General features: G+C 46.5%; 1 protein-coding gene across 7 annotated transcripts in view; it reads right to left on the reverse strand.

The window, feature by feature from the left end:
* The window catches only part of PECAM1 (platelet and endothelial cell adhesion molecule 1), a 94,053-nt gene that overhangs the window by 53,940 nt on the left and 16,185 nt on the right, over nucleotides 1–23,928 (reverse strand). For 3 of the 7 annotated variants that reach the window (XM_070390087.1, XM_070390094.1, XM_070390093.1), the window contains exons 1-2: nucleotides 8,293–8,561; nucleotides 8,180–8,206 (exon numbers count right to left, since the gene is read on the reverse strand). In XM_070390087.1, the coding sequence (XP_070246188.1) occupies nucleotides 8,180–8,206; nucleotides 8,293–8,356 (91 nt within the window). In that variant the 5' untranslated portion in view covers nucleotides 8,357–8,561. Of the gene's footprint in view, nucleotides 1–8,179; nucleotides 8,207–8,292; nucleotides 8,562–9,081; nucleotides 9,200–23,928 lie in introns of those variants that run through there. The other 4 variants (XM_070390092.1, XM_070390088.1, XM_070390090.1 and 1 more) reach the window with 3 other exon arrangements.

Consider the following 23,928-nt stretch of genomic DNA (forward strand, 5'->3'; position numbering starts at 1 on the left):
AACCATGTTATTTTCCCATCAACTAATACATTCCCTGCCAAGGTAAGGACAGGTACGTCTCCCTACTCCTTCAGTACCTTCTTTATTTTAAGTCATGCTGTTTAGTACAGTGATTCTATCAGGAGATAGTAGAGAGCAGGGGATGAGTGCAGAGTCAGACTTCCTGGACCAAATCCCATCTCTGAACACAACCTGTGTGGCTTTAGGTAAGTTACTGAGCTTCTCTGAGCCCCAGTTTGCTTATCCATACAATGGACATTGTTGTTTAGTGGCTAAGTCATGTCCGATTCTTTTGCGATCCCATGGACTGTAGCCCAACAGACTCTTCTGTCCATAGGATTTACCAGACCAGAATACTGGAGTGGGTTGCCGTTTCCTTCTCCAAGGGATCTTCCCGACCCAGGGATCAAACCTGAGTTTCCTACTTGGCAGGCCTATTCTTTACCACTGAGCCACCAAGGGAAGTCACAATGGACATAATAATAGTAAGTGTAAATGAGAAGCTGAGCTTAAGTCCTTGGAGCACAGTTCCTGGCACAAAGTGCTTTTGAAATGATAACTAGATTCTGTCAGTCACAGGAATAAAACCAGCTGTTGAGTCTTGTGCTCTCTAAACCTCTTTCTTGAAGTCATTTCTAGCAAATTTTTTTCAGGGGAAAAACAAAACAGGGTTTCCCTCGTGGCTCAATGGTAAAGAGTCCCCCTAACAAAGCAGGAAACATAGGTTCGATACCTGATCTGGATCCGGGAAGATCCCACATGTGATGAAGCAACTAAACCCATGGGCCACAACTACCGAGCCTGAGCTTTAGAGCCCGGGAGCCGCAACTCCTGAGCCTCTGTGCCCTAGAGTCCGTGCGTTTCAACGAGAGAAGCTACCGCAACTAAAGAGGAGCCCCCATTCACCACAACTAGAGAAAACCCCTCGCAGCAATGAAGACCCAGCACAGCCAAATAAATAATTAAAAAAAAAAAATATTTTTAAATTTCTAAGGTGAATTACAACAACTTCTCCAGACCCCTGGTGTTGGGCTACTTTACTGTCGTCATCTGAATGAAATGCACACCCATGCCTGATACACTGGGACACAGAACTGGGACCAGGAAGAAAGCAGAGTCGGACACACCTGGTCCCAACCCCTGGTCCCACAGCCGTTAGCTGGGTGTCACTGGGAGTCATCTAACCCTTCCAGGACACCACCTCTCCTCCTATAAAGAAGGAACACTAATACTTGCCTTCCCTGGTATTTTCATCTCAAACAATGAATGACCAAACCAAGTGGCTGAGAGCACTGAAGGGCAGGTCCCCTTTGCCCAGTGCCTGGCCCCTGATTGACATCTCCTTCCCACTTCCTCAGCATCACTCATTCAGCAGATACTGGAGGTGCCATCTCTGTGCCAGGCATGCACCCAATGCTGGGGGCTCAGAGAAGGGTGGGACTGGCACAGTTTCTGCCCACCTGGGGCTCACGGTCTACGCTTCACCACTCGTTCCCACTCCAGGTCTTCCAGCCTCAGTGCCAGCCCTGTCAGAGTCTCCTCCAGCCCTAGGGCGCTCTACCATTGTCTAACCACTTAATAGCAAACTCGGCTAAAGCATTGGGTAGTTGGTTTTTCGAGAGGAGGACGTTCACTAACACAAGGCTCTTCCACCACCTTGTTTTTCTAAGCAAACCTAACACACATCTGCTTAATAAATTAACTCAGCTGATTCGCTGGTAGGGATCTCACACTTCCACAGCCAGCCAGCGGGAGCAGACAAGGAATAAGAAGGGAAGGCAGGACAGAAGAAGGGGAAGCATTTATAAAATGTATCAAGATACAAATCCCAGCTCATTGACTTGATGCAACAGACCAGCAGCCTCAGTTACATCACCATGACCACCACCTCCACCAACACCCTTCCGGTTTCCAGTCTTCAAGAGGGCCCCCAGTGAGCCCTGCCTTCTACTGTCACACCCGCCAGTGGGCTCCTCCCACATCGGACCAGGTTGGTCTCAGGAACAACATTGCAGAAGTGCTAGCAGGTCACTTTTGAGATTAGTTTGTAATTGCATTTTTCCTCTTGACTACCCTCTCCTCTTCTGGGATCACTCAATTCTGCGCAAAGCCAGCTGCCATGTCATGAGTCTCCCTCTGCAGAGACCCACATGGTGAGGAATGGCCTCATGTGTGGGCTTAAAGGCAGAATCCACAGCATCAGACAAGCCCTCAGGTAAACCATAACCCTGACCAATATTTTACCTGCAACTTCCAGACAAACCTTGAGTCAGCACCACCCAGCTAAGCCATTCCCAGACTCCTGCCCCTCAGAAACTGCGTGAGATGATAAATTATCTTAAACCACTGAGTTTTGGGATAATTTGTTAAGGAGTAATAGGTAACAAATACACCACACAACCTTCAAAAATCTCTATCTGATTCTTAAGACACATGTGTGCTCAGTCTCTCAGTCGTGTCCAAATCTTTGCAACACTTTGGACGGTAGCCCACCAGTCTCCCCTGTCTGTGGGATTTCCCAGGCAAGAATACTGGAGTGGGTTGCCATTTCCCTCTCCAGGGGATCTTCCTGACCCAGGGATGGAACCCGTATCTCCTGCATCTTCTGCATTGGCAAGCGGATTCTTTATAGCTGAGCCACCGGGGATGCGATCATTAAGATAATATGGAAAATAATATCCTCTTTGTGAATAAACTTTCCAGGAGCAGCCAAACTAGATTACTGTGTGTAGGGCTCATTATTTATACAACAGAGTGATTGCTATAACCCAGGCCTCCCCGAGGTTCACAGAGAGGTGTTAGGGGACCCATGAACCACCTCCAATTATATGCAAGTGTGTGTCTTTCTGGAGAGAGGACACCAAAGGTTCAGAACTGTGATGAAAGGACACGGTTGAGAAGTGAAGTGTTAGTTGCTCAGTCGTGTCCAGCTCTTGGCAACCCCATGGACTGTAGCCCCACTCCGGGGGACCAGAGCGCCAAGGCCCCACACCCTAAAACAAAGGGCCCTGCTTCCTGCCACCTCAGGCCAGTGGTCAGCGGATACTGATGCTCTGGGGAAGATGAGGCATCTTGACTCAGTCAGCTCCTCAGCCCTCCACCTGGAAATGACTCAGAAAGAAGTGGGTGGCTGGGGGTGGATGGTAGAGGAGGAGGGACTGTCCACCACTATCAGGAAAATACAGGGAGCCACAAAGCACGGAGGCCCTGGTGACCCGTGATGCTCAGCATGGAGTGTGCTGACCCAGCTCCCCTGAATCTCAGGCACCTGCAAGTTCAGTTCGAGTCTCTTTCAGGAAAACATTTCCTGAGCCCCTGGTGCCAGGTGCTGGGATCACAAGGTGAATGAGAAAGCAGCCCTGTTGTCCTGGGTTGTGCAGGCTGGTGGGGACCCAGACAGCTGGAGTAAGTGGTGTAAGGCCAGGAGGAAGGGGAGTCCAGGAGAGGCCAAGGCAAGTCTGAAGGAAGTGACCCCGGAACTGAGCCTTGGGCCAGGACAGAAGGGATGGGTGGGGGACTCGGGGCAGGAGAACAGCGTGTACCAGAGCACAGGGGCAGGAGAAATCAATGAATTCCGGGCACAGGTGCTTATAGGAACCAGAGTGTGGGGGCAGGTAGGAGGCGCCAGCACAGAGGGCCTTGTCCACCATGCTGACCCGCTGGGCCCTGTCCTCAGGGTCTTGGGAGGGGTGGGGGGTAGCAGGATGACAGAGCTTTAGAAAGATCACTGTGGGCTGGAAGGGGAGGCTGTAACTACGTGCATGAAGGTTCAGGTGAAAGCTGATGCGGCCTGAGCTCAGGCAGACGCAGTGGGCCGAGGGGCGGGGATGGGCTCGAGAAGTGTTTACTGGATGCAGAAGGACTTTGCTTTTTTGAGGGTGAAGAAAATGTTCTGGAGCTGGACAGTGGTGATGTTTGTACAACATTACGAGCATACTGCAAGGACATGGGTTCCATCCCTGGTGAGGGAACTAAGATCCTACATGCTATGAAGTGCAGCCAAAAAAGTATAAAATAATATTTGTTATGTGTATTTGACCGGTTTGATTGGCCATGGGGATCGAGGTAAAGCGTAGAAGATAAGGTTCCTGGATTAGGTGCCTGGGCGGGAGGATAGAGGCGCAATGGACTAAAGGAGACAAGGCCAGACAGAGATAAGGGCGGGACACAGTCCTGGTGCTGCAGCTGGTTTGAGGGACCCTGAGGGATGACTAGGAGGAAATGTCAGCCATGGCCTCGGAGGAAGCCTGACCATCAGTGAAGCAGCCAGAGCTGGAGTGGAACTGAAGGGTGGGCACGTGGAGGTGTGTGTTGGGGGAGGGAGGAGGAGATGAGCTTCAGCGAGGATCGGCCTCTGGGAAAGTCCAAATCTCCCTGGGGAAAAAGTCCAAGTCTCCCCATCAGAAAGGTGGGAGAACACCAGGGAAGAGGGTTTACAAGGCCAAAGAAAGAGGCTTTGTGCAAACACTGGGGTCCTGAAGGCGAAGGTCTGGATGTGTTCACGACATTTGGCATCTCCTCTTAGTGAGGATTCAGGAGGTGTAGGGGCCAAAGCCAGACCTACAGCTGGTAGGGTCGACTGAGAGGTGAGGAAGCAGAGAAGTGATTAGAAACCGGGCTTCAGAGGATTTCCCTGATGGTCCAGTGGTTAACACTCCACGCTTCCACTGCAGAGGGCATGGGTTCAGTGCCCGGTCAGGGAACTAAGATTCCGAATACCAAGCAGCCCCAAAATAAAGAAATAAATAATTAAATTAAAGAAACAAGGCTTCAGAGAAGTTTGACTGAGGAAGGGAGTAGATAGATAGGGGGACAGAAGATAAATGGGGGGGGTTTGTTTATGATTTTTCTTTTTCCTAAAATAAAGTGTTACTAATCACATTTGTAGACTGAAAGAGCCACAAAGGCAGGGGTAGCTACTAAAAGTGGGGCAGGGGGATCAGTCAGAGACAGCGTGAGATTCTGGAGGAGGGGGTGATGCCAGGGATGGGCTCAGAGCCCAGGTGGGCCAGCTGGCCCTACCCAGCTGCGGGGTAGACATGGCCTCTGAAGCCAGGAGGGAAGCTGGGAGGACGGGTGGGGAGGCAGATAAGCCTGAAGCCGGGGCAGGGCGGGAAGTGGAGGGAGTTCCCTCCAGACAGCCTTGTATTCTAGGTGAAGAGGGAGCTGAGGTCATCTCCTGAGACTGGCTGGCTGGGGTTGGGTGGGGGCCTGAGGTAAAAGGAGAGGAAGGGCCAGGGCCGACCAAGCACCTCAATCATGGACCAGGCTGGCCGGTCATGCACATGGTCCTGGGTGGTCTAAGGAATGGTAGACCTGAGTCCCAGGCCCCCCACCTGGCTCTGCCATCAGCCAGCTGTGACCCTGAACAGGCACCTTATGTAAAATAGGATGGAGGCCTGAGGAGGCAGTCGGAGAGCCTGAGGTCTTCCCCAAAGTTACAAAGACCTTTCTCTGGGAAACCCGGGCAAGGAGTCATTGACTTCCCCCTGACTGTGAGAGTCCTATACCAAGGTCACAGGATAAACATCTCTGGGACTGACCGAGCCCCACTGCAACTGTTGCCATGAGCCTCTGGATCTAAACTGGTCAGTTCCCTGACCCAGTATTAGGTAAAATACCCACCCTATCTGATGTGAAGAGCTGACTCATTTGAAAAGACCCTGATGCTGGGAAAGATTGAAGGCAGGAGGAGAAGGGGACCACAGAGGATGAGATGGTTGGATGGCCTCACTGACTCAATGGACATGAGTTTGGGTGAACTCCAGGAGTTGGTGATGGACAAGGAGGCCTGGCGTGCTGCAGTCCACGGGATCGCAAAGAGTCAGACACAACTGAGCTACTAACACATACACACACACACACACAAAGAGCATCCTAACCAATCACCTAATGCCACCATTCCAGTAGGAATTGTCTGTCCTGGGGCTATAAAAACAGGCTACTAGCCTGAGAAATGATTTTCAGAAATGTCTCTCCCTTGAGACAGCCTGCTGTTCTAACAGTGTCTCCCACTCTAAGAAACTTTCTTCTCATCTCATTCTGCCTCATGTCTGGAAATTCTTTTCCAAAATGCACATGGACCATGACATTTTGGTATGGGGCTTGGTCATTCCAGAGATTTTTATCCTATGACCTTGGTACAGGGCTCTACACCTGTGACCTTAGTATAGGGCTCCACAGGGATGAAGAACGGAGAGCTGAAGAAGTCCAGAGGCAGGGTGTGGTCTGGACCAAAGCAGAGGCACAAGGCTGCAGGGGACAGAGAGAGGAGAAGCTATGAGGGTGACGGTGAACTAGGATCATTGTTGTTATTGAGTCGTTGAGACCCCAAGAACTGTAGTCCACCAGGCTCCTCTGTCCATGGGATTTTCCAGGCAAGAATACTCGAGTGGGTTGCCATTTCCTTCTCCAGGGGATCTTTCTGACCCAGGGGTTGAACCCAAATCTCCTGCATTGCAGACGGATTCTTTACTGATGAGCCACTGGGGAAGCCCTGAGCTAGAACCATGATAAACCATTACTTTACTAACCACTACATGTCGGGCAGGTGAGTCACGTCTTTAATCCCATCTCATACTGACTTATCACATTCATTTTACAGACTGAGAAAAAGGCTCAAAGAGGGACGTCCCTGGTGGTCCAGTGGTTGAGAGTCCACCTATCAAGGCAGGGGACATGGGTTTGATCCCTGGTCTGGGAGGATTGTGGCAACTAAGCCCATGACCACAACTACTGAAGCCTGCTCACTCTAGAACCCACACTTCCTAAAGACCGTGCTCTTGCAACAAAGAAGCCACTGCAATGAGAAGTCCAGGCACGGCAACTGGAGGGTAACCCCTGCTCACCGCAACTAGACAAAGCCCCCAAACAGCAACAAAGACTCAGCACAGCCCAAAATGAACAAAATTTTAAAACAAACAAATAACAGTACACAGGTACCTCAAAAAAAAAAAAAAAAGGCTCCAAGAGACAGAGTAACAGTAGCTTTAAAGATTTGAGTCAAGCCTGTGGCTCCAGACTCCAGACAATCAGGTTTCGAGAACGGGAGGTTCTATTGCTGATGTTCTAACCGGCTCTTTTTGGACAAGTTCCTCTGAGGGTCAGAGATTCCATCGGTCAATTAGTCTAATTATGAAGCTAATGGACATCCTGATTCTGTGGGTTGCCATGGGGATCAAACATCCTTCGAAGCACTTGGGCTATGGCAGGAGACCTGCCAGATTGGCCTCCTGAGCCCTCCCCACTCGAGTGACTGCTCCCAGCCAGGGCTCAGCAAACAGCACCACGCACATAAGGCATCTCCAAGCAGCAACCCAGTCACCCTGCTTCTGCCAACTGAAGTGACCTCTGACAAGGGGATCTCATTCTGTGAGCTCTGCCTCTATTCAGTCCCCAGACCCCGCCCAGTCCCTTACTTCACTCGGTCCCAGATGAAGCACAACAAAACCTGCTTATCTTAATGATTCAAATCAGCCCTAGATTTCAAAGCCAGATTTCAAAGTCAGGCAAAAACCCGCTTCTCGTGCCCCAGAACAAAATATTACAGGTATTTTGCAGATAATTTGCAGGTATGTTAGATATCATAGCCTCATGGATAGATGGGAGATGATATCTAATCTGTTTTAGATCATTTAGGAGAGAAGTCATAACGACAATTTAAACTCTGTTCTGACTTCATGAATCTAACAAGTTGATTGTATCTCATTTTTTAATAAAAACAATTGGGGATATGAAAAATAGATATGCTATGGTAGAGGGCTTCCCTAATGGTCCAGTGGTTAAGAATCCACCTTGCAATGCGAGGGACAGCAGTGCGATTCCTGATCTGGGAGATCCCACGTGCTGAGGAGTAACTGAGCCTGTGGGCTACAAAAGAAGCCACCACAATGAGAAGCCCGCCGTGCACCGTAACTAGAGAGGAATCTCCACTTGCCACAGCTAGAAAACCCTGAGTGCATCGATAAGACCCCCCACAGCCAAAAACTAAAATGAAATAAATAACAAATAAATCTTAAAAATAAAAAAAGAAAGAAATTTATGGTAGAACAACAACAACAAAAAACAAATTGTGGAATCACTCACTTTCTAATCACTCCTCTCTTCACCCACCAATCCCAACAAGCAGAAAGAGTCACAGAAAGAGGTAATGAAGCTAGATGGGAATCTCACGACTTACAGTTTTCTTGACCTTTGAGGCTTGAACCTGGAAAAGACAGGAGAAATACATTGATTTCATGAGCTTCCCTTCTCAAGAAGCTTAAGTGATGTTGAGCAAGAGTGGGAACTCACAGAGCAGAAGGGTCAGCAGGGCTCCGAGCCACATCATGCCCCGCTGGGTCCACCTCAGCTGCATCCTGAGAGGAGCGGAGACTTTGGCGGTTACTTCTGCTTTGGGGCCATGCCCCGGGGGGCAGAAGACACTTCTCTGGAGTCGCAGTTGAGAGACCTGCCCTGTGAAAAGCAGAGACCACGATTGGGAGCCTCTCCAGGCACTGCGGACACACTGGCCGAGGCGCTGGTCAGGTAATGGCAGCCATGCTGGAAACCGGGAACAATGCCTGGGCGGCCTCATATCTCCTCAGGAAATGACTGGCCTTCCTGAGGGGCCACTGAGCGCAGCTGCTTTGTTCAGTTTGTTTGGGGTCGGGGGGAGGCATGAGTGACATTTGCCTCAGCGCTCCTGACCCTCTTTGTGTCTCCACTGGGTCTGGGGGCCCCCTTCTCATGGCAGCCTGAGAGGTTCCTCCCTCCCTTTCTCCAACCTTCCCACAAAGGGCTTCTCTCCCACACACTCAGCATATCTCTCTGCTTTTCCTCTGGCCCCTCTTCTCACACAGCCAAGGGGACCTCTCTTCTCACACATGGAGTGGAGAGGACTCCACTTTTTTTGAATTACAGGTTTGTCAGGAGTCCTGGACCTTGCCCTGAGAAAGTCCTTTCCTGACACGGGCATGGAGTGGAGAGGACTGAATTTTTTTTTGAATTACAGGTTTGTCAGGGAGTCCCTGTAATGCCCTCCCCCCATTGCCCTCCAGAGAAAGTCTGTTTCCCATCCTTCACGGCCCAGCCCTTGCTTACCTCTCCAGCCTGGTCTCTCACTTCTTCCTTCCTTGCCCTGCCCTCTGGTTGCTGAAATTTATAGTTCCCAGAACACATCACATGTCTGTGACTTTGCCAATGCTCTGGTACCCTTTCCCCTCTCCTTTTCTGACGAATTCCTACCCATTCATCATAACTCAGTCGAGGCATCAATCCTTCAGCATCCTCCCCTGTCTTCCCCACACTGAGCTGCCCTTCCTCTGGGCCCCCTCGCCTTCCTTTCTCAGACACTTTTACCCTGTTTCTCTCCTCCCCAAGCAGACCGCTGGCTCCATGGTGGCAGGCCCAGTGCCTGTTGCCTAGTAAATGATCAAAAAACACTAGTAAAGTGGCTGATTGGCTGAAAGAGGACAAGTTAATTGTTAGTAGGAAAGAGAGTATCATTGCCTTGGGGGGTCACAGTGCTACTTTCTGAAAAGGTACTCTGGAATACTGTCACATGTAAATCTGGATGTTTTGATAACAGCTGTCAGAGGGCAATGCGTGCAGAAAGGATTTTTTTTTTCTATTTTTTTTTCTTGGTTGTTGTTGTTTTGTATTTTCCACTCCCCGCTATAAACTGCCTTCTTTGGCAACCTATTGGAAATCACCCCCACCCATCTACCAAACTTTAATTTGGCAGGAAAAGAAAGGAAACGTCATGAGTAATAAAATAAATGTTGGTGTCAAAGGTGACTTTTACCTACTGTAGAGTAAGCAACTTCTGCCTCTCAAAGTGACATTCAAGCAAGAGTGATAATTGTCCCACCCCATGGCCCTAAGTTCCAAAGTAAACGTCCAAAAATTAGTCATTGTTTCATATACAATGCTAGTACTTTTAGAACACACCAACAGAAAATAAAGCTTTATTTCAACAAATGCGTTACTGTTTTTTAAAAAAGTAGAAAAACTATATCCTACAGTGTACACTACGCAGCAGAATAAATTCCAAATAGACCAATCTGAAGGTACAAATGAAACATACAAGTTCTAGAAGAAAACATAAAAGAATTCCTCATGCCTTGGGCAAAGGCTGGTTTAATTATGATTTAAAATCCAGAAGTCATAATATGAAATGTTGGCAAATTATACTCTATGAATTAAAGTTCTGCTTTGCCCACCATCCTTCCAAAAGAGTTCAGCCAAGAGAAAAACTACAAACTGGAAAAAATATTTGCAACTCCCATCATAGACAAAGAGCTAACTCAAATATGTATATAAATGGACTCAGATAGTATGTACTTTTTTATTGTTTTTTTTTGGGGGGGTTATCTTCTTTCAATCAACATAATCAATACTTTTTTTTTTTTTTTTTATTGCCGAGTAACCTTTCATTGCATGAAAATACCAGTTTGTTTATTCACCCACTTATGGACATGTGGGTTGTTTCCAGTTTTGACCTCACACAGATAGAGCTGCTATAAACAAGCCTTTATCTGGACACATCCTTTCATTTCACTTGAGTAAATAGCTAGAAGCGGAATGCCTAGGCTTTATGGTAAACACTGCCAAACTGTTTCGCACGCTGATTACACCATTTTACATTCCCATCAGGAGCGTGTGAGAGTCCTACTTGCTTCACATCCTCACTAACAGTGGCAGGTCAACCTTTCCAAATTAGCCATTCTAATAGGGAGCATGTGTATGTGCATGCTCTCAGTCATGTCCAACTCTTTGTGAACCCATGGACTATAGCCCGCCAGGCTCCTCTGTCCATGGAATATTCCAGGGAAGAATACTGGAGTGGGTTGACATTTCCTCTTCCAGGGGATCTTCCTGACCCAGGGATTGGGTCAAGTCTCCTGCACTGGCAGGCGGATTCTTTACCACTGAGCCACATGGGGAGCATAGTGCTTTCTTATTATGGTTTTAACTTGCATTTTCCTAATGACTAACGATATTGAACATATTTTTTTGTACTTATTTGTTACTTAATGGGTCTATTAAAATCTTTTGCTCTATTATTAATTAGGTTGTTTGTTTTCTTAGTGTTGTGCTTTTAGAATTCTTTATATATTCTGGATACAAGTCTTTTATCAATTATGGGATTTGCAAATATTTTCTCCTAGCTTGTGGCATGTTTTTTTTATCTTCTTCAGTTCAGTCGCTCAGTTGTGTCTGATCCCATGGACTGCAGCATGTCAGGCTTCCCTATCCATCAGCAACTCCCGGAGCTTTCTCAAACTCATGTCCATTGCGTCGGTGATGCCATTGAACCATCTCATCCTGTCTTTTATCTTCTTAATGGTATCTTTCGATAAGCAGAAGCTTTACGTTTTTAGGACTGAAGCCAAATTTATCCATTTTTCCTTTTATGGATCACATCTAATGTACGACATCTAAATGGATCAGATTTCCTTTTGGTGTCAAGTCTAAAATATCTTTGCCTACCAAAGTCTCAAAAATTTTTCCCCTATATTTTTACATTTCAATCTATTATCTATTTTGAGTTAACTTTTGTACATGATACAAGACGTGGATCAAAGTTCTCTCTCTCTCTTTTTTTGTTTGCATATGGATGTCCAATTGTTCTGGCATTGTTTGTTGAAAAGACTATCTTTTGTCCTGCTAATTCTCCTTGAACTTCTGCTGAAAAGCAGTTGTCCATAGTGAGCACATATATTCTGGAGTCTGGAGTCTATTCCACTGATCTATGGGTTTACCTTTATGCAGTACCATCCAGTTTTGATTTCTGTAGCTTTAAAATACATCCTAAAGTCAGGTAGTGTTACTCCTCAAACATTTCTCTTCCTTTTCAGTTATTTGGACTATTCTAAACCCTTCATCCTTCCATATAGTTTTAAAATCAACTTCTCAATTTCAACCCAAAAAGAAGCCTCCCAAAAATTTTATTGGAATTTCATTGAAATTCATGGAAATCAATTTGAGGAGAACTGATGACCTAACAATACTGAGTGTCTGGCCCATGAACATGGCATATCTCTCCATTTATTTGTCTTCTTTACTTTCTCTCAGCAGTTTTATAGTTTTCAGTATATTTTTCATTATAAACTGTGTCCCTTTTAGTTTTTAAATCATGTGAATGTATCAGGGTGTTGGAAACCATTTGAAATGGCTGTTGTAGGGACTTCCCTAGCGGTCCGGTGGCTAAGATTTCATGCTTCCATTGCAGGGGGCCCAGGTTTGTTCCCTGGTCAGGGAACTAGATCCCACACGAGGCAATTAACAGCCTGTATGCCCACAAGTAAAGATTCTGCATGTTGCAACTAAAATCTAAGATCTCACATGCTGCAACTAAGACCTGGCATAGTCAAGTAAATAAATATTTTTAAAACAATAATAACAAAATAAAACAACTCCTGTATCCATCCCCTACCCCGACCCAGGCAGCACAACAGGGTGACCTGGGCTAAGGCCCAGAGTCAAGGCGACACGGGGCTGGTTCTTCACAGGACTTGGGGGTCCTCATGGGAGAGCCTCCCTCACCATTCTCCATGGGTTTGTCTGTCTCACTCTCACTCTCTTTCCAGGGGAACCACTCCTTCTAGTTCTCATGGAAATCTCTTCCTTTCCTCTTGTGCCTTGGCTGTGAGATAAGAACTGAAGCATATATTCTCCATCATTTATTTCATTCCTTGAAAAGATAGTCATGCCCCTTAGTTTTCATTTGTAAAGTTTGAATGTCTTAATCAAAGTTAAAAATGTATAAAAGGAGGGACTTCCCTGGTGGTCCAGTGCTCAAGAATCCGCCTTGCAATTCAGAGGACAAGGGTTCCATTCCTGGTCAGGGAAATAAGAACACGCTACAGAGCTGCTAAGCCTGAGTGCCACAGCTACTGAAGCCTGCACGCCACAACTAGAGAATCCGTGCACCAAAATGAAGATCCCGAAGGCAGCAACTGAAACCCAATGCAGTCTAATTAATTAATCAAAAGGTGTAAAGGAATTTTTCTCTATTTCACCTTTTTAAAAATAGGCAATCAGCTGACTTTCTATATGTGTGTGGCCCCCCACATATCTTCCTGTTCCTTCCTCTGGTTCTTAGTGGTTTCCTTAATCAGAAAAAAAAAAAAAAAAAAAAAGATTTCACATAACTATTTTAACTCCTTGGTAAATAATCAAGAAACTGACTCCCACATTGCCAAGGATGGAGACCCCAGGAGTGCCCACCAAGCAGGACGAGCTCACCCGGGGACCTGTTGCTCCCACAGCACTGCTCTCTTCTCCCTCTTCTCAGGAGGACAGGATGCTGTCTACACGCTGTGCTGCTGCCTTCAAACACCAGAAACGTCACAGATCCAAATCACTGCAATTCACTAGCCACCTGAAAAAGCTGCCTGGTGGGCTACACTTCAGGAAGTGGTTTTTCTGAGAAGCTGGGGTGGGTGTGGGAGGAAGAGACAGGTAACAAGGATGTCAGAGGGCCACGGGCACCCAGGAGAACCAAGCCCCCATCTGTTTCATGACTACAGTCATAGGAAATAAGATATCAGTCATTTGCCCCAGCCGTGACCTGTGACTGGCCTGTGACTGGAGGTCTGATTAATTAACCTTGGCCAGTTAACGTGTGGGCCTAAGCCCATGTTGGCCAGATTTGAAAGTTACCTCACAGACATGTACTAATACACAGAACAGAAGCCTGGGTTTCCAGTCCTTTCTCTGTAGCTCAGTAGGGTTAGTGTTTTGAGGCTCACTTTCTCTTACTATAAAATGGGAATAGTATGCCCACTCACACTGGAGGCACACAGTCAACAAAAGAGTCCAAAATGCAGTACTTGGATGCAATCTCAATGACAGAATGATCTCTGTTTGTTTCCAAGGCAAACCATTCAATATCACAGTAATCCAAGTCTATGCCCCAACCAGTAATGCTGAAGAAGCTGAACGGTTCTATGAAGACCTACAAGACCTTCTAGAACTAACACCCAAAAAAGATGTTCTTTTCATTATAGGGGACTGGAATGCAAAAGTAGGAAAGTCAAGAAACACCTGGAGTAACAGGCAAATTTGGCCTTGGAATACAGAATGAAGCAGGGCAAAGGCTAATAAAGTTTTGCCAAGAGAACGCATTCATCATAGCAAACACCCTCTTCCAACAAGACAAGAGATGACTCTACACATGGACATCACCAGATGGTCAATACCAAAATCAGATTGATTATATTCTTCACAGCCAAAAATAAGAAGCTTTATACAGTCAGCAAAAACAAGACCAGGAGCTGACTGTGTCTCAGATCATGAACTCCTTATTGTCAAATTTAGACTTCAATTGAAGAAAGTAGGAAAAACCACTAGACCATTCAGGTAGGACCTAAATCAAATTCCTTACCATTATACAGTGGAAGTGAGAAATAGATTCAAGGGATTAGATCTGATAGACAGAGTGCCTGAAGAACTACGGACATTGTACAGGAGACAGAGTTTCATGACATTGTACAGGAGACGGAGATCAAGAACATCCCCAAGAAATAGAAATGCAAAAAAGCAAAATGGCTGTCTGAGGAGGTCTTACAAATAGCTGTGAAAAGAAGAGAAGTGAAGGAAAAAAGGAAAGATATACCCATTTGAATGCAGAGTTCCAAAGAATAGCAAGGAGAGATAAGAAAGCCTTCCTCAGCGATCAATGCAAAGAAATAAAGGAAAACAATAAAATGGAAAAGACTAGAGATCTCTTCAAGAAAATTAGAGATACCAAGGGAACATTTTATGCAAAGATGGGCTCAATAAAGGACAGAAATGATATAGACCTAACAGAAGCAGAAGACATTAAGAAGAGGTGGCAAGAATACACAGAACTATACAAAAAAGATCTTCATGACCCACATAACCATGATGGTGTGATCACTCACCTACAGCAAGACATCCTGGAATGCAAAATCAAGTGGGCCTTAGGAATCACTACAAACAAAGCTAGTGGAGGTGATGGGATTCCACTTGAGCTATTTCAAATCCTAAAAGATGATGCTGTGAAACTGCTGCACTCAATATGCCAGCAAATTGGAAAACTCAGCAGTGGCCACAGGACGGGAAAAGGTCAATTTTCATTCCAATCCCAAAGAAAGGCAATGCCAAAGAATGTTCAAACTACCACACAATTGCACTCGTCTCACATGCTAGTATGGAGAAGGCAATGGCACCCCACTCCAGTACTCTTGCCTGGAAAATCCCATGGACGGAGGAGCCTGGTAGGCTGCAGTCCATGGGGTCGATAAGAGTCGGACACGACTGAGTGACTTCACTTTCACTTTTCACTTTCATGCATTGGAGGAGGAAATGGCAACCCACTCCAGTGTTCTTGCCTGGAGAATCCCAGGGATAGCGGGGCCTGGTGGGCTGCCGTCTATGGGGTTGCACAGAGTCGGACACGACTGAAGCGACTTTGCAGCAGCAGCAGCACATGCTAGTAATTTAATGCTCAAAATTCTCCAAGACAGGATCCAACAGTACGTGAACCGTGAACTTCCAGATGTTCAAGCTGGATTTAGAAAAGGCAGAGGAACCAGAGATCAAATTGCCAACATCTGTTGGATCATCAAAAAAAGCAAGAAAGTTCCAGAAAAACATCTACTTCTGCTTTATTGACTATGCCAAAGCCTTTGGATGTGTGGATCACCACCAACTGTGGAAAATTCTTCAAGAGATGGGAATACCAGACCACCTGATCTGCCTCCTGAGAAATCTGTATGCAGGTCAGGAAGCAACAGTTAGAACTGGACATGGAACAACAGACTGGTTCCAAATCAGGAAAGAAGTACGTCAAGGCTGTATATTGTCACCCTGCTTATTTAACTTATATGCACAGTACATCATGAGAAACGCTGGGCTGGATGAAGCACAAGGTGGAATCAAGATTGCCAGGAGAAATATCAATAACCTCAGGCATGCAGATGACACCACCCTTATGGCAGAAAGCAAAGAACTAAAAAGCCTCTTGATGAAAGTGAAAGAGGAGAGTGAAAAATTTGGCTTAAAACTCAACATTCAGAAAACTAATCATGGCATCTGGTCGCATCACTTCATGGCAAATAAATGGGGAAAGAGTGGAAACAGTGACAGACTTTATTTTGGGGGGCTTCAAAAATCACTGCAGATGGTGACTGCAGCCATGAAATTAAAAGATGCTTGCTCCTTGGAAGAAAAGTTATGACCAACCTAGATAGCGTATTCAAAAGCAGAGACATTACTTTGTCAACAAAGGTCCATCTAGTCAAAGCTATGGTTTTTCCAGTAGCCATGTATGGATGTGAGAGTTGGACTATAAAGAAAACTAAGCACCAAAGAATTGATGCTTTTGAACTGTGGTGCTGGAGAAGATTCTTGAGAGTCCCTTGGACTTCAAGGAGATCCAAAAGGATCTAAAGGAAATTTTAGATCCTAAAGGAAATCAGTCCATCCTAAAGGAAATCAGTCCTGAATATTCATTGGAAGGACTGATGTTGAAGCTGAAACTCAAGTACTTTAGCCACCTAATGCGAAGAACTGACTCACTGATGCTGGGAAAGATTGAAGGCAGGAGGAGAAGGGGACCACAGTGGATGAGATGGTTGGATGGCATCACCGACTCAATGGACATGAGTTTGAGTAAACTCTGGGAGTTGGTGACGGACAGAGAGGCCTGGCATGCTACAGTCCATGAGGTCACAAAGAGTCGCACACGACTGAGTGACTAAACTCAACTGAACTGATGCCCACTCAACCCATTTCACAGGCTGGTTATGAAGAAAAATATAAGTTAGCATTTGAAAGCCCATTTAATCCATGGAGCACAAATATGAAAGTAGTAACATTACAAACATGAGTAATGATCACAACAGTGGTAGGGTCTGCTTTGGGCCCCAGGTTGCCCCATCTGAATTGACCTTCTGGTAAATCAGCTGTCTTCGTGAGCTTAAGCCCCTAATGCTGTGCCCACCCAGGTGTTGTCCTCATAGCCCCCAGTCTGGCCCCTTGCAAAGGTGGGTGGCTGGGCAAAAGGGAGGCAGGGTGGGACACTGTGAAGGGGTCAGTGCTGTTGCATCTCCCGCTGGTGGCCCCCCTCCATTCCACTGACAGGAGACAGGGTTGTATCATGATTCATGGCTATGGGCATTTTTTTAACAAATAGAGACTTCACTTTGTGTGCGTCACAGCGTGTTAGATGCTGCACCATTTAACTTTTTCTAATTTATTTATTTGGCTGCGTCAGGTCCTAGCTGTGGCACACGGGGACTTTCTTGTGTCATGGGGGACGGTTGCCAGGCACGGACTCTCTAGCTGTGGTGTATGGGCTCCAGTACTTGCAGCACAGGGGCTCTCCAGTTGTGGCACATGCACTCTGGAGCTCTTTCTTGGCACCTATCACTGTTGGTAACCTCATATTTATCTATTCAATGCACAAGAAGCATCTCCCCAGGCATGGGTCTATTGTTCATCCCAGTCCCCATGCAGTCAACACAATGCCTGTGATATAAGGGGGCCCTGCATAAATTTCTGCTAAATGAGTGAATGAGCTGGGAGCACAGCTGAATGCAAACAGTCATCACGTACGGTGGCCGTGCACAGGCCATGGTGTCAAATTAGCCCCAGATGGCCGGCCTCCACACTGAGCTAGGCTCCTGAGGGGCAGAGAAGGCCAATGTCATTCCCTCGAACCAGGAGGCAAGATTCAACCCTAAGGAGAGGGCAAGCTGAGACCAGCACAGCCATGAAGATACTGGGGAGCCCACAGAAGTGAAGGAGGAAATGTGTGTGTGGTGGTTTAAGAGGTCTGATCCCCCACGGGGTGGGTGGGCAGCAGCCTCAGCCCATGCATATGTTCTCATCTCAGGTGACAGGTGATTTGGGCTGGAAGTGGGCCAGGCCTCCCAGGAGGCCCCTGGTAATCACTTCTTTGGTGAGCTCAGGGTGGGGCTGCCAGAGACAGGAAATAATAATACCTGATATCCAGTTACATTTTTTTTTAATTAAAAAAATTTTTTAAATTATTTATTTGGCTGCACTGAGTCTCAGTTGCTTTTAGCCATGGTGTTGGAGAAGATTCTTGACAGTCCCTTGGACTGCAAGGAGATCAAACCAGTCAATCCCAAAGGAAATCAGTCCTGAATATTCATTGGAAGGACTCATGCTGAAGCTGAAGCTCCAATACTTTGGCCACCGGATGCAAAGAAGTGACTTATTAGGAAAGACCCTGATGCTGGGAAAGGTTGAAGGCAGGAAAAGAGGACGACAGGGGATGAGACGGTTGGATGGCATCACCGACTCGATGGACATGAGTTTGAGCGTGCTCCGGGAGTTGGCGATGGACAGGGAAGTCTGGCGTGCTACAGTCCATGAGGTCACCAAGAGTCGGATACAACTGAGCGACTGAAATGAACTGGCTCTCAGTTGTAGGATGTGGGATCTAGTTCCCTGATCAGGAATCGAACCCAGACCTCTTGATTGGGAGTGAGGAGTCTTAGCCACTGGCCATCAGGTAAGTCCCTCCAGTTACATTTTAATTTCACAGAAGCAACAAGTCATTTTTTGGCATGTCTCACATGTTGCATGGGACATTCCCAGTCATTATTCATTGTTGATTAGAAACTCAAATGAAACTGGGCATCCTGTATGCTAACTGACAGCCCTCACTCAGGACCCCTTCTGAGGAGCAGTCCGTGTCAGGAATGCTTCTGCTAACCTGGAGTCACGAGTAGAAAAGCCAGAACTTCCAGGGGCTAACGCCATCCATTCCCAATTTTTGCTTTTTCGGGTATTTGAATGGACATCAGGGGAAAACAAGGGCTTCCTTGATGGTTCAATGGGTGAGGAATCTGCCTGCAATGCAGGAGACACAGGAGACAAAGTTTTGATCCCTGGGCCAGAAAGATCCCTTGGAGAAGGAAATGGCAACCCACTGCAGTATTCTTGCCTGGGAAATCCCATGGACAGAGGAGCCTGGTGGGCTACAGTCTAACGGATTTCAAAGGGTTGGACACAAATGATCACGAGCACAGAGGGACACAGAGCGGGAAATAAGGCACTAAGCCAGCTGCAGACCAGAGGGAGTCTCAGGAACGCTCTGCTCAAGGCCAGGCCCCATCAGGATGAAGTATCGATGATGCCCTAGAAGAAAGGGTGGCATCTCTCAGTCCAAGCAGGCACCAGGCCAAGCTCCATGAAAGACAAAGGCCTGGCCCTCCACAACAGGGGTTTGGAAAGGAGGCTGCCCTATCCCTGGATATACATTAGTTTCTGCCTTGGTGGAGTTTATAGTCTGATTGGAGAGGCATGAAACCCAAGTGCCCAAGAAAGTGAATTCATAGCCACAAACTGTGTTGATTGTTATAAAGAAACAGAAACTGGCACAGTGAGGGAGGAAAGTGAGAGGGGTGGTGGACGGGGAGTGACCTCCTTAGACTGGATCATTGTGTGCATACTAAGTCGCTTCAGTTCAGTTGTGTCTGACTTTGTGATCTCAAGGACAGTAGCCCCCAGGCTCCTCTGTTCATGCAGTCCTCCAGTCAAGAATACAGGAGTGGGTTGCCATCCCCTTTTCCAGGGGATCTTTCTGACCCGGGATCAAACCCAGGTCTCCTGCATGGCAGGCCTCTGAGACCAAGCCCTGGCCCAGAGCAAAGTGGCCACCATTTTTCCAACCTGTTCTCTTAAAGCTCTGGGCTTTAGAAATCCATCCTTCTCCTAACATTTTATTTATCTTATTTATTTTTTTGGCTGTGCTGGGTCTTTTGTTGCAGTACGCAGGCTTTTTTCTTGCATCACACGGGCTCTCTAGTTGCGGTGCATGGGTCCACGTCTTGTGCATTCTTAGTTCCCCAACCAGGAATGGAACCCTCATCCCCAGCAATAGAAGACAGATTCTTAACAAGTGGACCACGAGGAAAGTCCCCACCCTTCTCCTAACATTTTAATATTAATATTAGGGATTGAGGAGAAGTAGCAGAGAACAAAGAAGGCAGGAGACAGGAATGTTGGCTGATGGCTTCAGTTCCCATCATCTCTCTATGACTTGCTCACCTCTGCACATCGACTCTAGGAGTTAAAGAAAGAAAAACACTTTAAAGTACTTAAAACATTGCCTACTGGAGTGGTTCTCAGTCTAGCCTGTGTGTGGGTAGCCAGCCCAACTGGCTTTCATGGGGTCAGCAGAAGTGCATTTCCATTTCTTATCGTAATCATCTATGTGTCAGCTTGATTTTAACAGGAAATCTGGCTAGGGCAGCCGCAGAGGAAGCAGAGATCAGGAGTTGTGAGGGCCCTCTCATCTTGGTTCTCAGCAGACCCCTCCATCCCCTGCTTTGAAAGGAAACAATGGTTCTTGCCTAAGAGGCTTCACCTACCCAGCCTTTTGGGCCAAGCATGTTGCTGCTATTCCTGGGCTGGACCTCCAGCTGATGGAGGTGTGGGAGGGCAAACTTGTCCCCCTCTCTTATTTAGCCTAAAACCCAGAAAATGTACTGAGTTTTAATAAAGGAGGCGGGGTGGAGGTAAGGAATCCTAAACCCACAGATCACAAGGGCCTGTACAAAACTCCAGCAGGACTTCCCTGGTGGTCCAGTGGTTGAGAATCTGCCTCCCAGTGCAGGGGACACGGATTTGATTCTGGGTCTGGGAAGATGCCACGTGCCACAGGGCAACTGAGCCCATGTACCACAACTACTGAAGCCTGAAATCTATAGCCCATGCTCAGAAACAAGAGAAGCCATCACAATGAGAAGCCTGCACACCACAACTAGAGAAAAGCCTGCACGCAGCAATGAAGACCCAGTGAGGCCATAAATAAGTTAAGTCCAGCAGATTATTTATTAGGTATATAAAAACTTTACATTGTATCTAAGCATTTCCTAAAATCTTTCCTAATAAGTTATGGCTCTCACTGTGTGCAGAACATCAATAAAGCCTCCATCAAAGAAAACACACACACACACACATACATATACAGAGGGGGCCCAGACCTCTGTGGCTGGAATAAATTTAGGGAAGGGTAGAGAATAGGGAGTCTAGGCCAGACCCAACAGCTTGGCCGGTGAGGGTCACACCCAGGAGGAGTTAGGTCATGTATTAAGGGCTAGATGAGGCCAGAGTCATGAAGGAGGAGGGGACAGGATGAGAGATGCTCAGTGAAGCGACTGAAATGGGGTTCGAGCACCCAATAGATAGTACAGATCAGAGCAGAACTGTTACAGATTGGCAGAGAGCAGTTTCAGTTACCAGGCAGGAAGTGGAAATGACCAAAACCCAGCAAATATCTTCTAAAACTAGGTCAGGACACATTAACCTGGTTTATTCTGTAGTTAGAGTTACTAGATTGTTGAATGAGTAAATTCTGCAGGTGTAGGGCTTGTGAATTTCAGCAAGATGTCTGACCAGGTGTGTCCTGGGGTCCTCATGGAGAAGAGTGTGGCATCTATCATGTATGGGACAATTAGATCCAAAGAGTTTTGATCAAAGTCAATTCAAAAGATATCTGTAGGAACCTCCCTGGCAGTCCAGTGGTTAAGACTCTGTGCTTCCAATGCAGAGGGTGCAGGGTTCCATCCCTGGTCAGGGAACTAGGATCCCACATGCCACATGGCATGGCCAAAAAATAAATATAAATAAGTAACTAAGCAAATAAAGGTTCACAGAAGTGCTGCATCACTGATCCAAGATGACATAAAAAAAAAAAAAAAAGACATCCCATAGTGGAGGGCCACATGGCTCTAGGAGGCCTTGAGAACATGCTGACTGGATCCCTGAATGGCACAGCACTGAGAGAGAGATACGCAAGAGGCCAAACGACAGGGTCAGTAGTAAAAAGTTGTCACTAGGAGGGTGCAATGGGCCAAATGATGATGCACAATAGAAAGGTGAAGTCCCTCAAAGCTGGCCTTGCAAATACAGAATGACGACAGCAGACATGTTTCTTAACAGCAGGATATGTAGTGGAAAGACTGATGAGTTTGAAAGGAGCATGGCTGCCATCCTGGTTGACGGCATTAACGAAAGTAAAGAGTTCAGGAGAGGGGAGAAAACTGCCCCACTATATTTTGTCACACATGCTCAGTTCAGGGGATGACACCCCAAAGCATATGGAGGGGTGATGAAAATGACACAGGCAAGAGACCTTGAAAAACCACATCATAAGAGGAGCATTTGAAGAAAGTGGAAATGTTAAGACCAAGAAGGAAGATTTGGGAAGATCTGATCATTATCTTTAAATATTGAATTATTTATTTATTCATTTTAAAATTTTACTTATTTCTTAGAGTAGGTCCTTGTTAATTATCTATTTTAAATATACCAGTGTGCACACGTCAAACCATCTCCTAATCTATCCTTCCCCTCACTCTTCCCTTGCCACAACCATAAGCTCAATTCTCTTAAGTCTATGAGTCTGTTTCTATTTTGTAAGTAAGTTCATTTGTATCATTTTTTTAGAATTCACATAGAAGTGCCATCATATGATATTTGTCCTTCTCTGTCTGACTTACTTCACTTAGTATGATAATCTCCAAGTCCATCCAAGTTGCTGCAAATAGCATTATTTCATTCTTTTTAATGGCCAAGTAATATTCCATTGTATATACGTGTGTGTGTGTGTGTGTGTGTGTGTGACATCTTCTTTATCCATTCCTCTGTTGATGGACATTTAGGTTGCTTCCATGTCTTGGCCATTGTAAACAATGCTGCAATGAACGTGGGGATGAATGTATTCTTCTGAACCATGTTTTTCTTTGATATATGCTTCAGAGTGGGATTGCTAGATCATACTCTTTTTAGTTTCTTAAGGCACCTCCATACTATTCTCCAAAGTGGCTGCACCAATTTACATTCCCACCAACAGTGTAGGAGGGTTCCCCTTTCTCCACACCTTCTCCAGGATTTATTGTTTGTGGATTTTTTGCTGATGGCCATTCTGACAGGTGTGAGGTGATATCACCTCAAATGATTTGCATTTCTCAATTGCATTGGTTTTATGCAAAAGAGGAATGGGACTTTTATTTTTTAACCTTTCAGTAGAAATTATAGGGAGATCTATTTTAGTTAGATCTCTGTGACACAGCGAGTGAGGGAAAGTTAGCTGAGAAGGGGGGAGACATTTCCAGAGGGCTGCGGAGTCTCCTCTGCATCCAACTCCAGCAGCCAGGTGGGCAGACCTGTTCTGTCCAGGGGAAAACCGGCTACTACGAATTTCTTCATCTTACTGACGAAGCTTCTCAGAGCCAAATATTTGTCAAAGCCAACGCCATGTGTCAGAGCAGAGTCAGAGCAGTGTTCCTGCTGATTGCCAGGGTTGAAAACAAAGGAAAGAAGACAGTTGTCCTCATCCTGAAGGTCACTAAGTGGCCTCCGTTGCTCGTAAGTGGGGCTGGGATCTCCACTCCGGTTGGATGCTGAGAAGAACCATGAAGTTGTTCACGGAGCTCAGGCATCACCTGCCAGATGCCGTGAGAAGTCATCTGTGTCCCTGCTGTGGAAACCCAAGTGGATCCGTCTGACCAACCAAACAGCAAACGTGATAGGAAGAGACAGAAAAGACAAGAAGGAAAGCAGAGTGCAGCCCAAGCACTCAGTCTTCATCTTGGGGGGTGGGGTGCCAGACAGGGGTGGCAGAATGACCAGAGTCGCCGAGGAAACACAGCGAAATCTCAACAGCTACCTGGGGAAGAAAGGGGCCCATCTGGGGGCGAGGGTGACAGAGGGAGGCCAACTGGCTAATCGGTGGGGGCAGTGGCGGCTTGGCTCTGAGGGAGAATCTCGGTACAGGAGACTTGCAGGAAGTTTTTCTCTGGGCAGAGAGATGTAATTTTCCCTCACAGCCCCCTTCAGACAACCTTCAGTGAAGGCTTTTGAAGCATTGTTCTCAAGAGATTGGGAGAGGGAGGTTCTACTAAAATGTACTGAGCACTCAGTACTCCTCATGGACTG

This window comes from Bos mutus, chromosome 19, assembly GCF_027580195.1.
Source record: "Bos mutus isolate GX-2022 chromosome 19, NWIPB_WYAK_1.1, whole genome shotgun sequence".
Taxonomy (NCBI): domain Eukaryota; kingdom Metazoa; phylum Chordata; class Mammalia; order Artiodactyla; family Bovidae; genus Bos; species Bos mutus.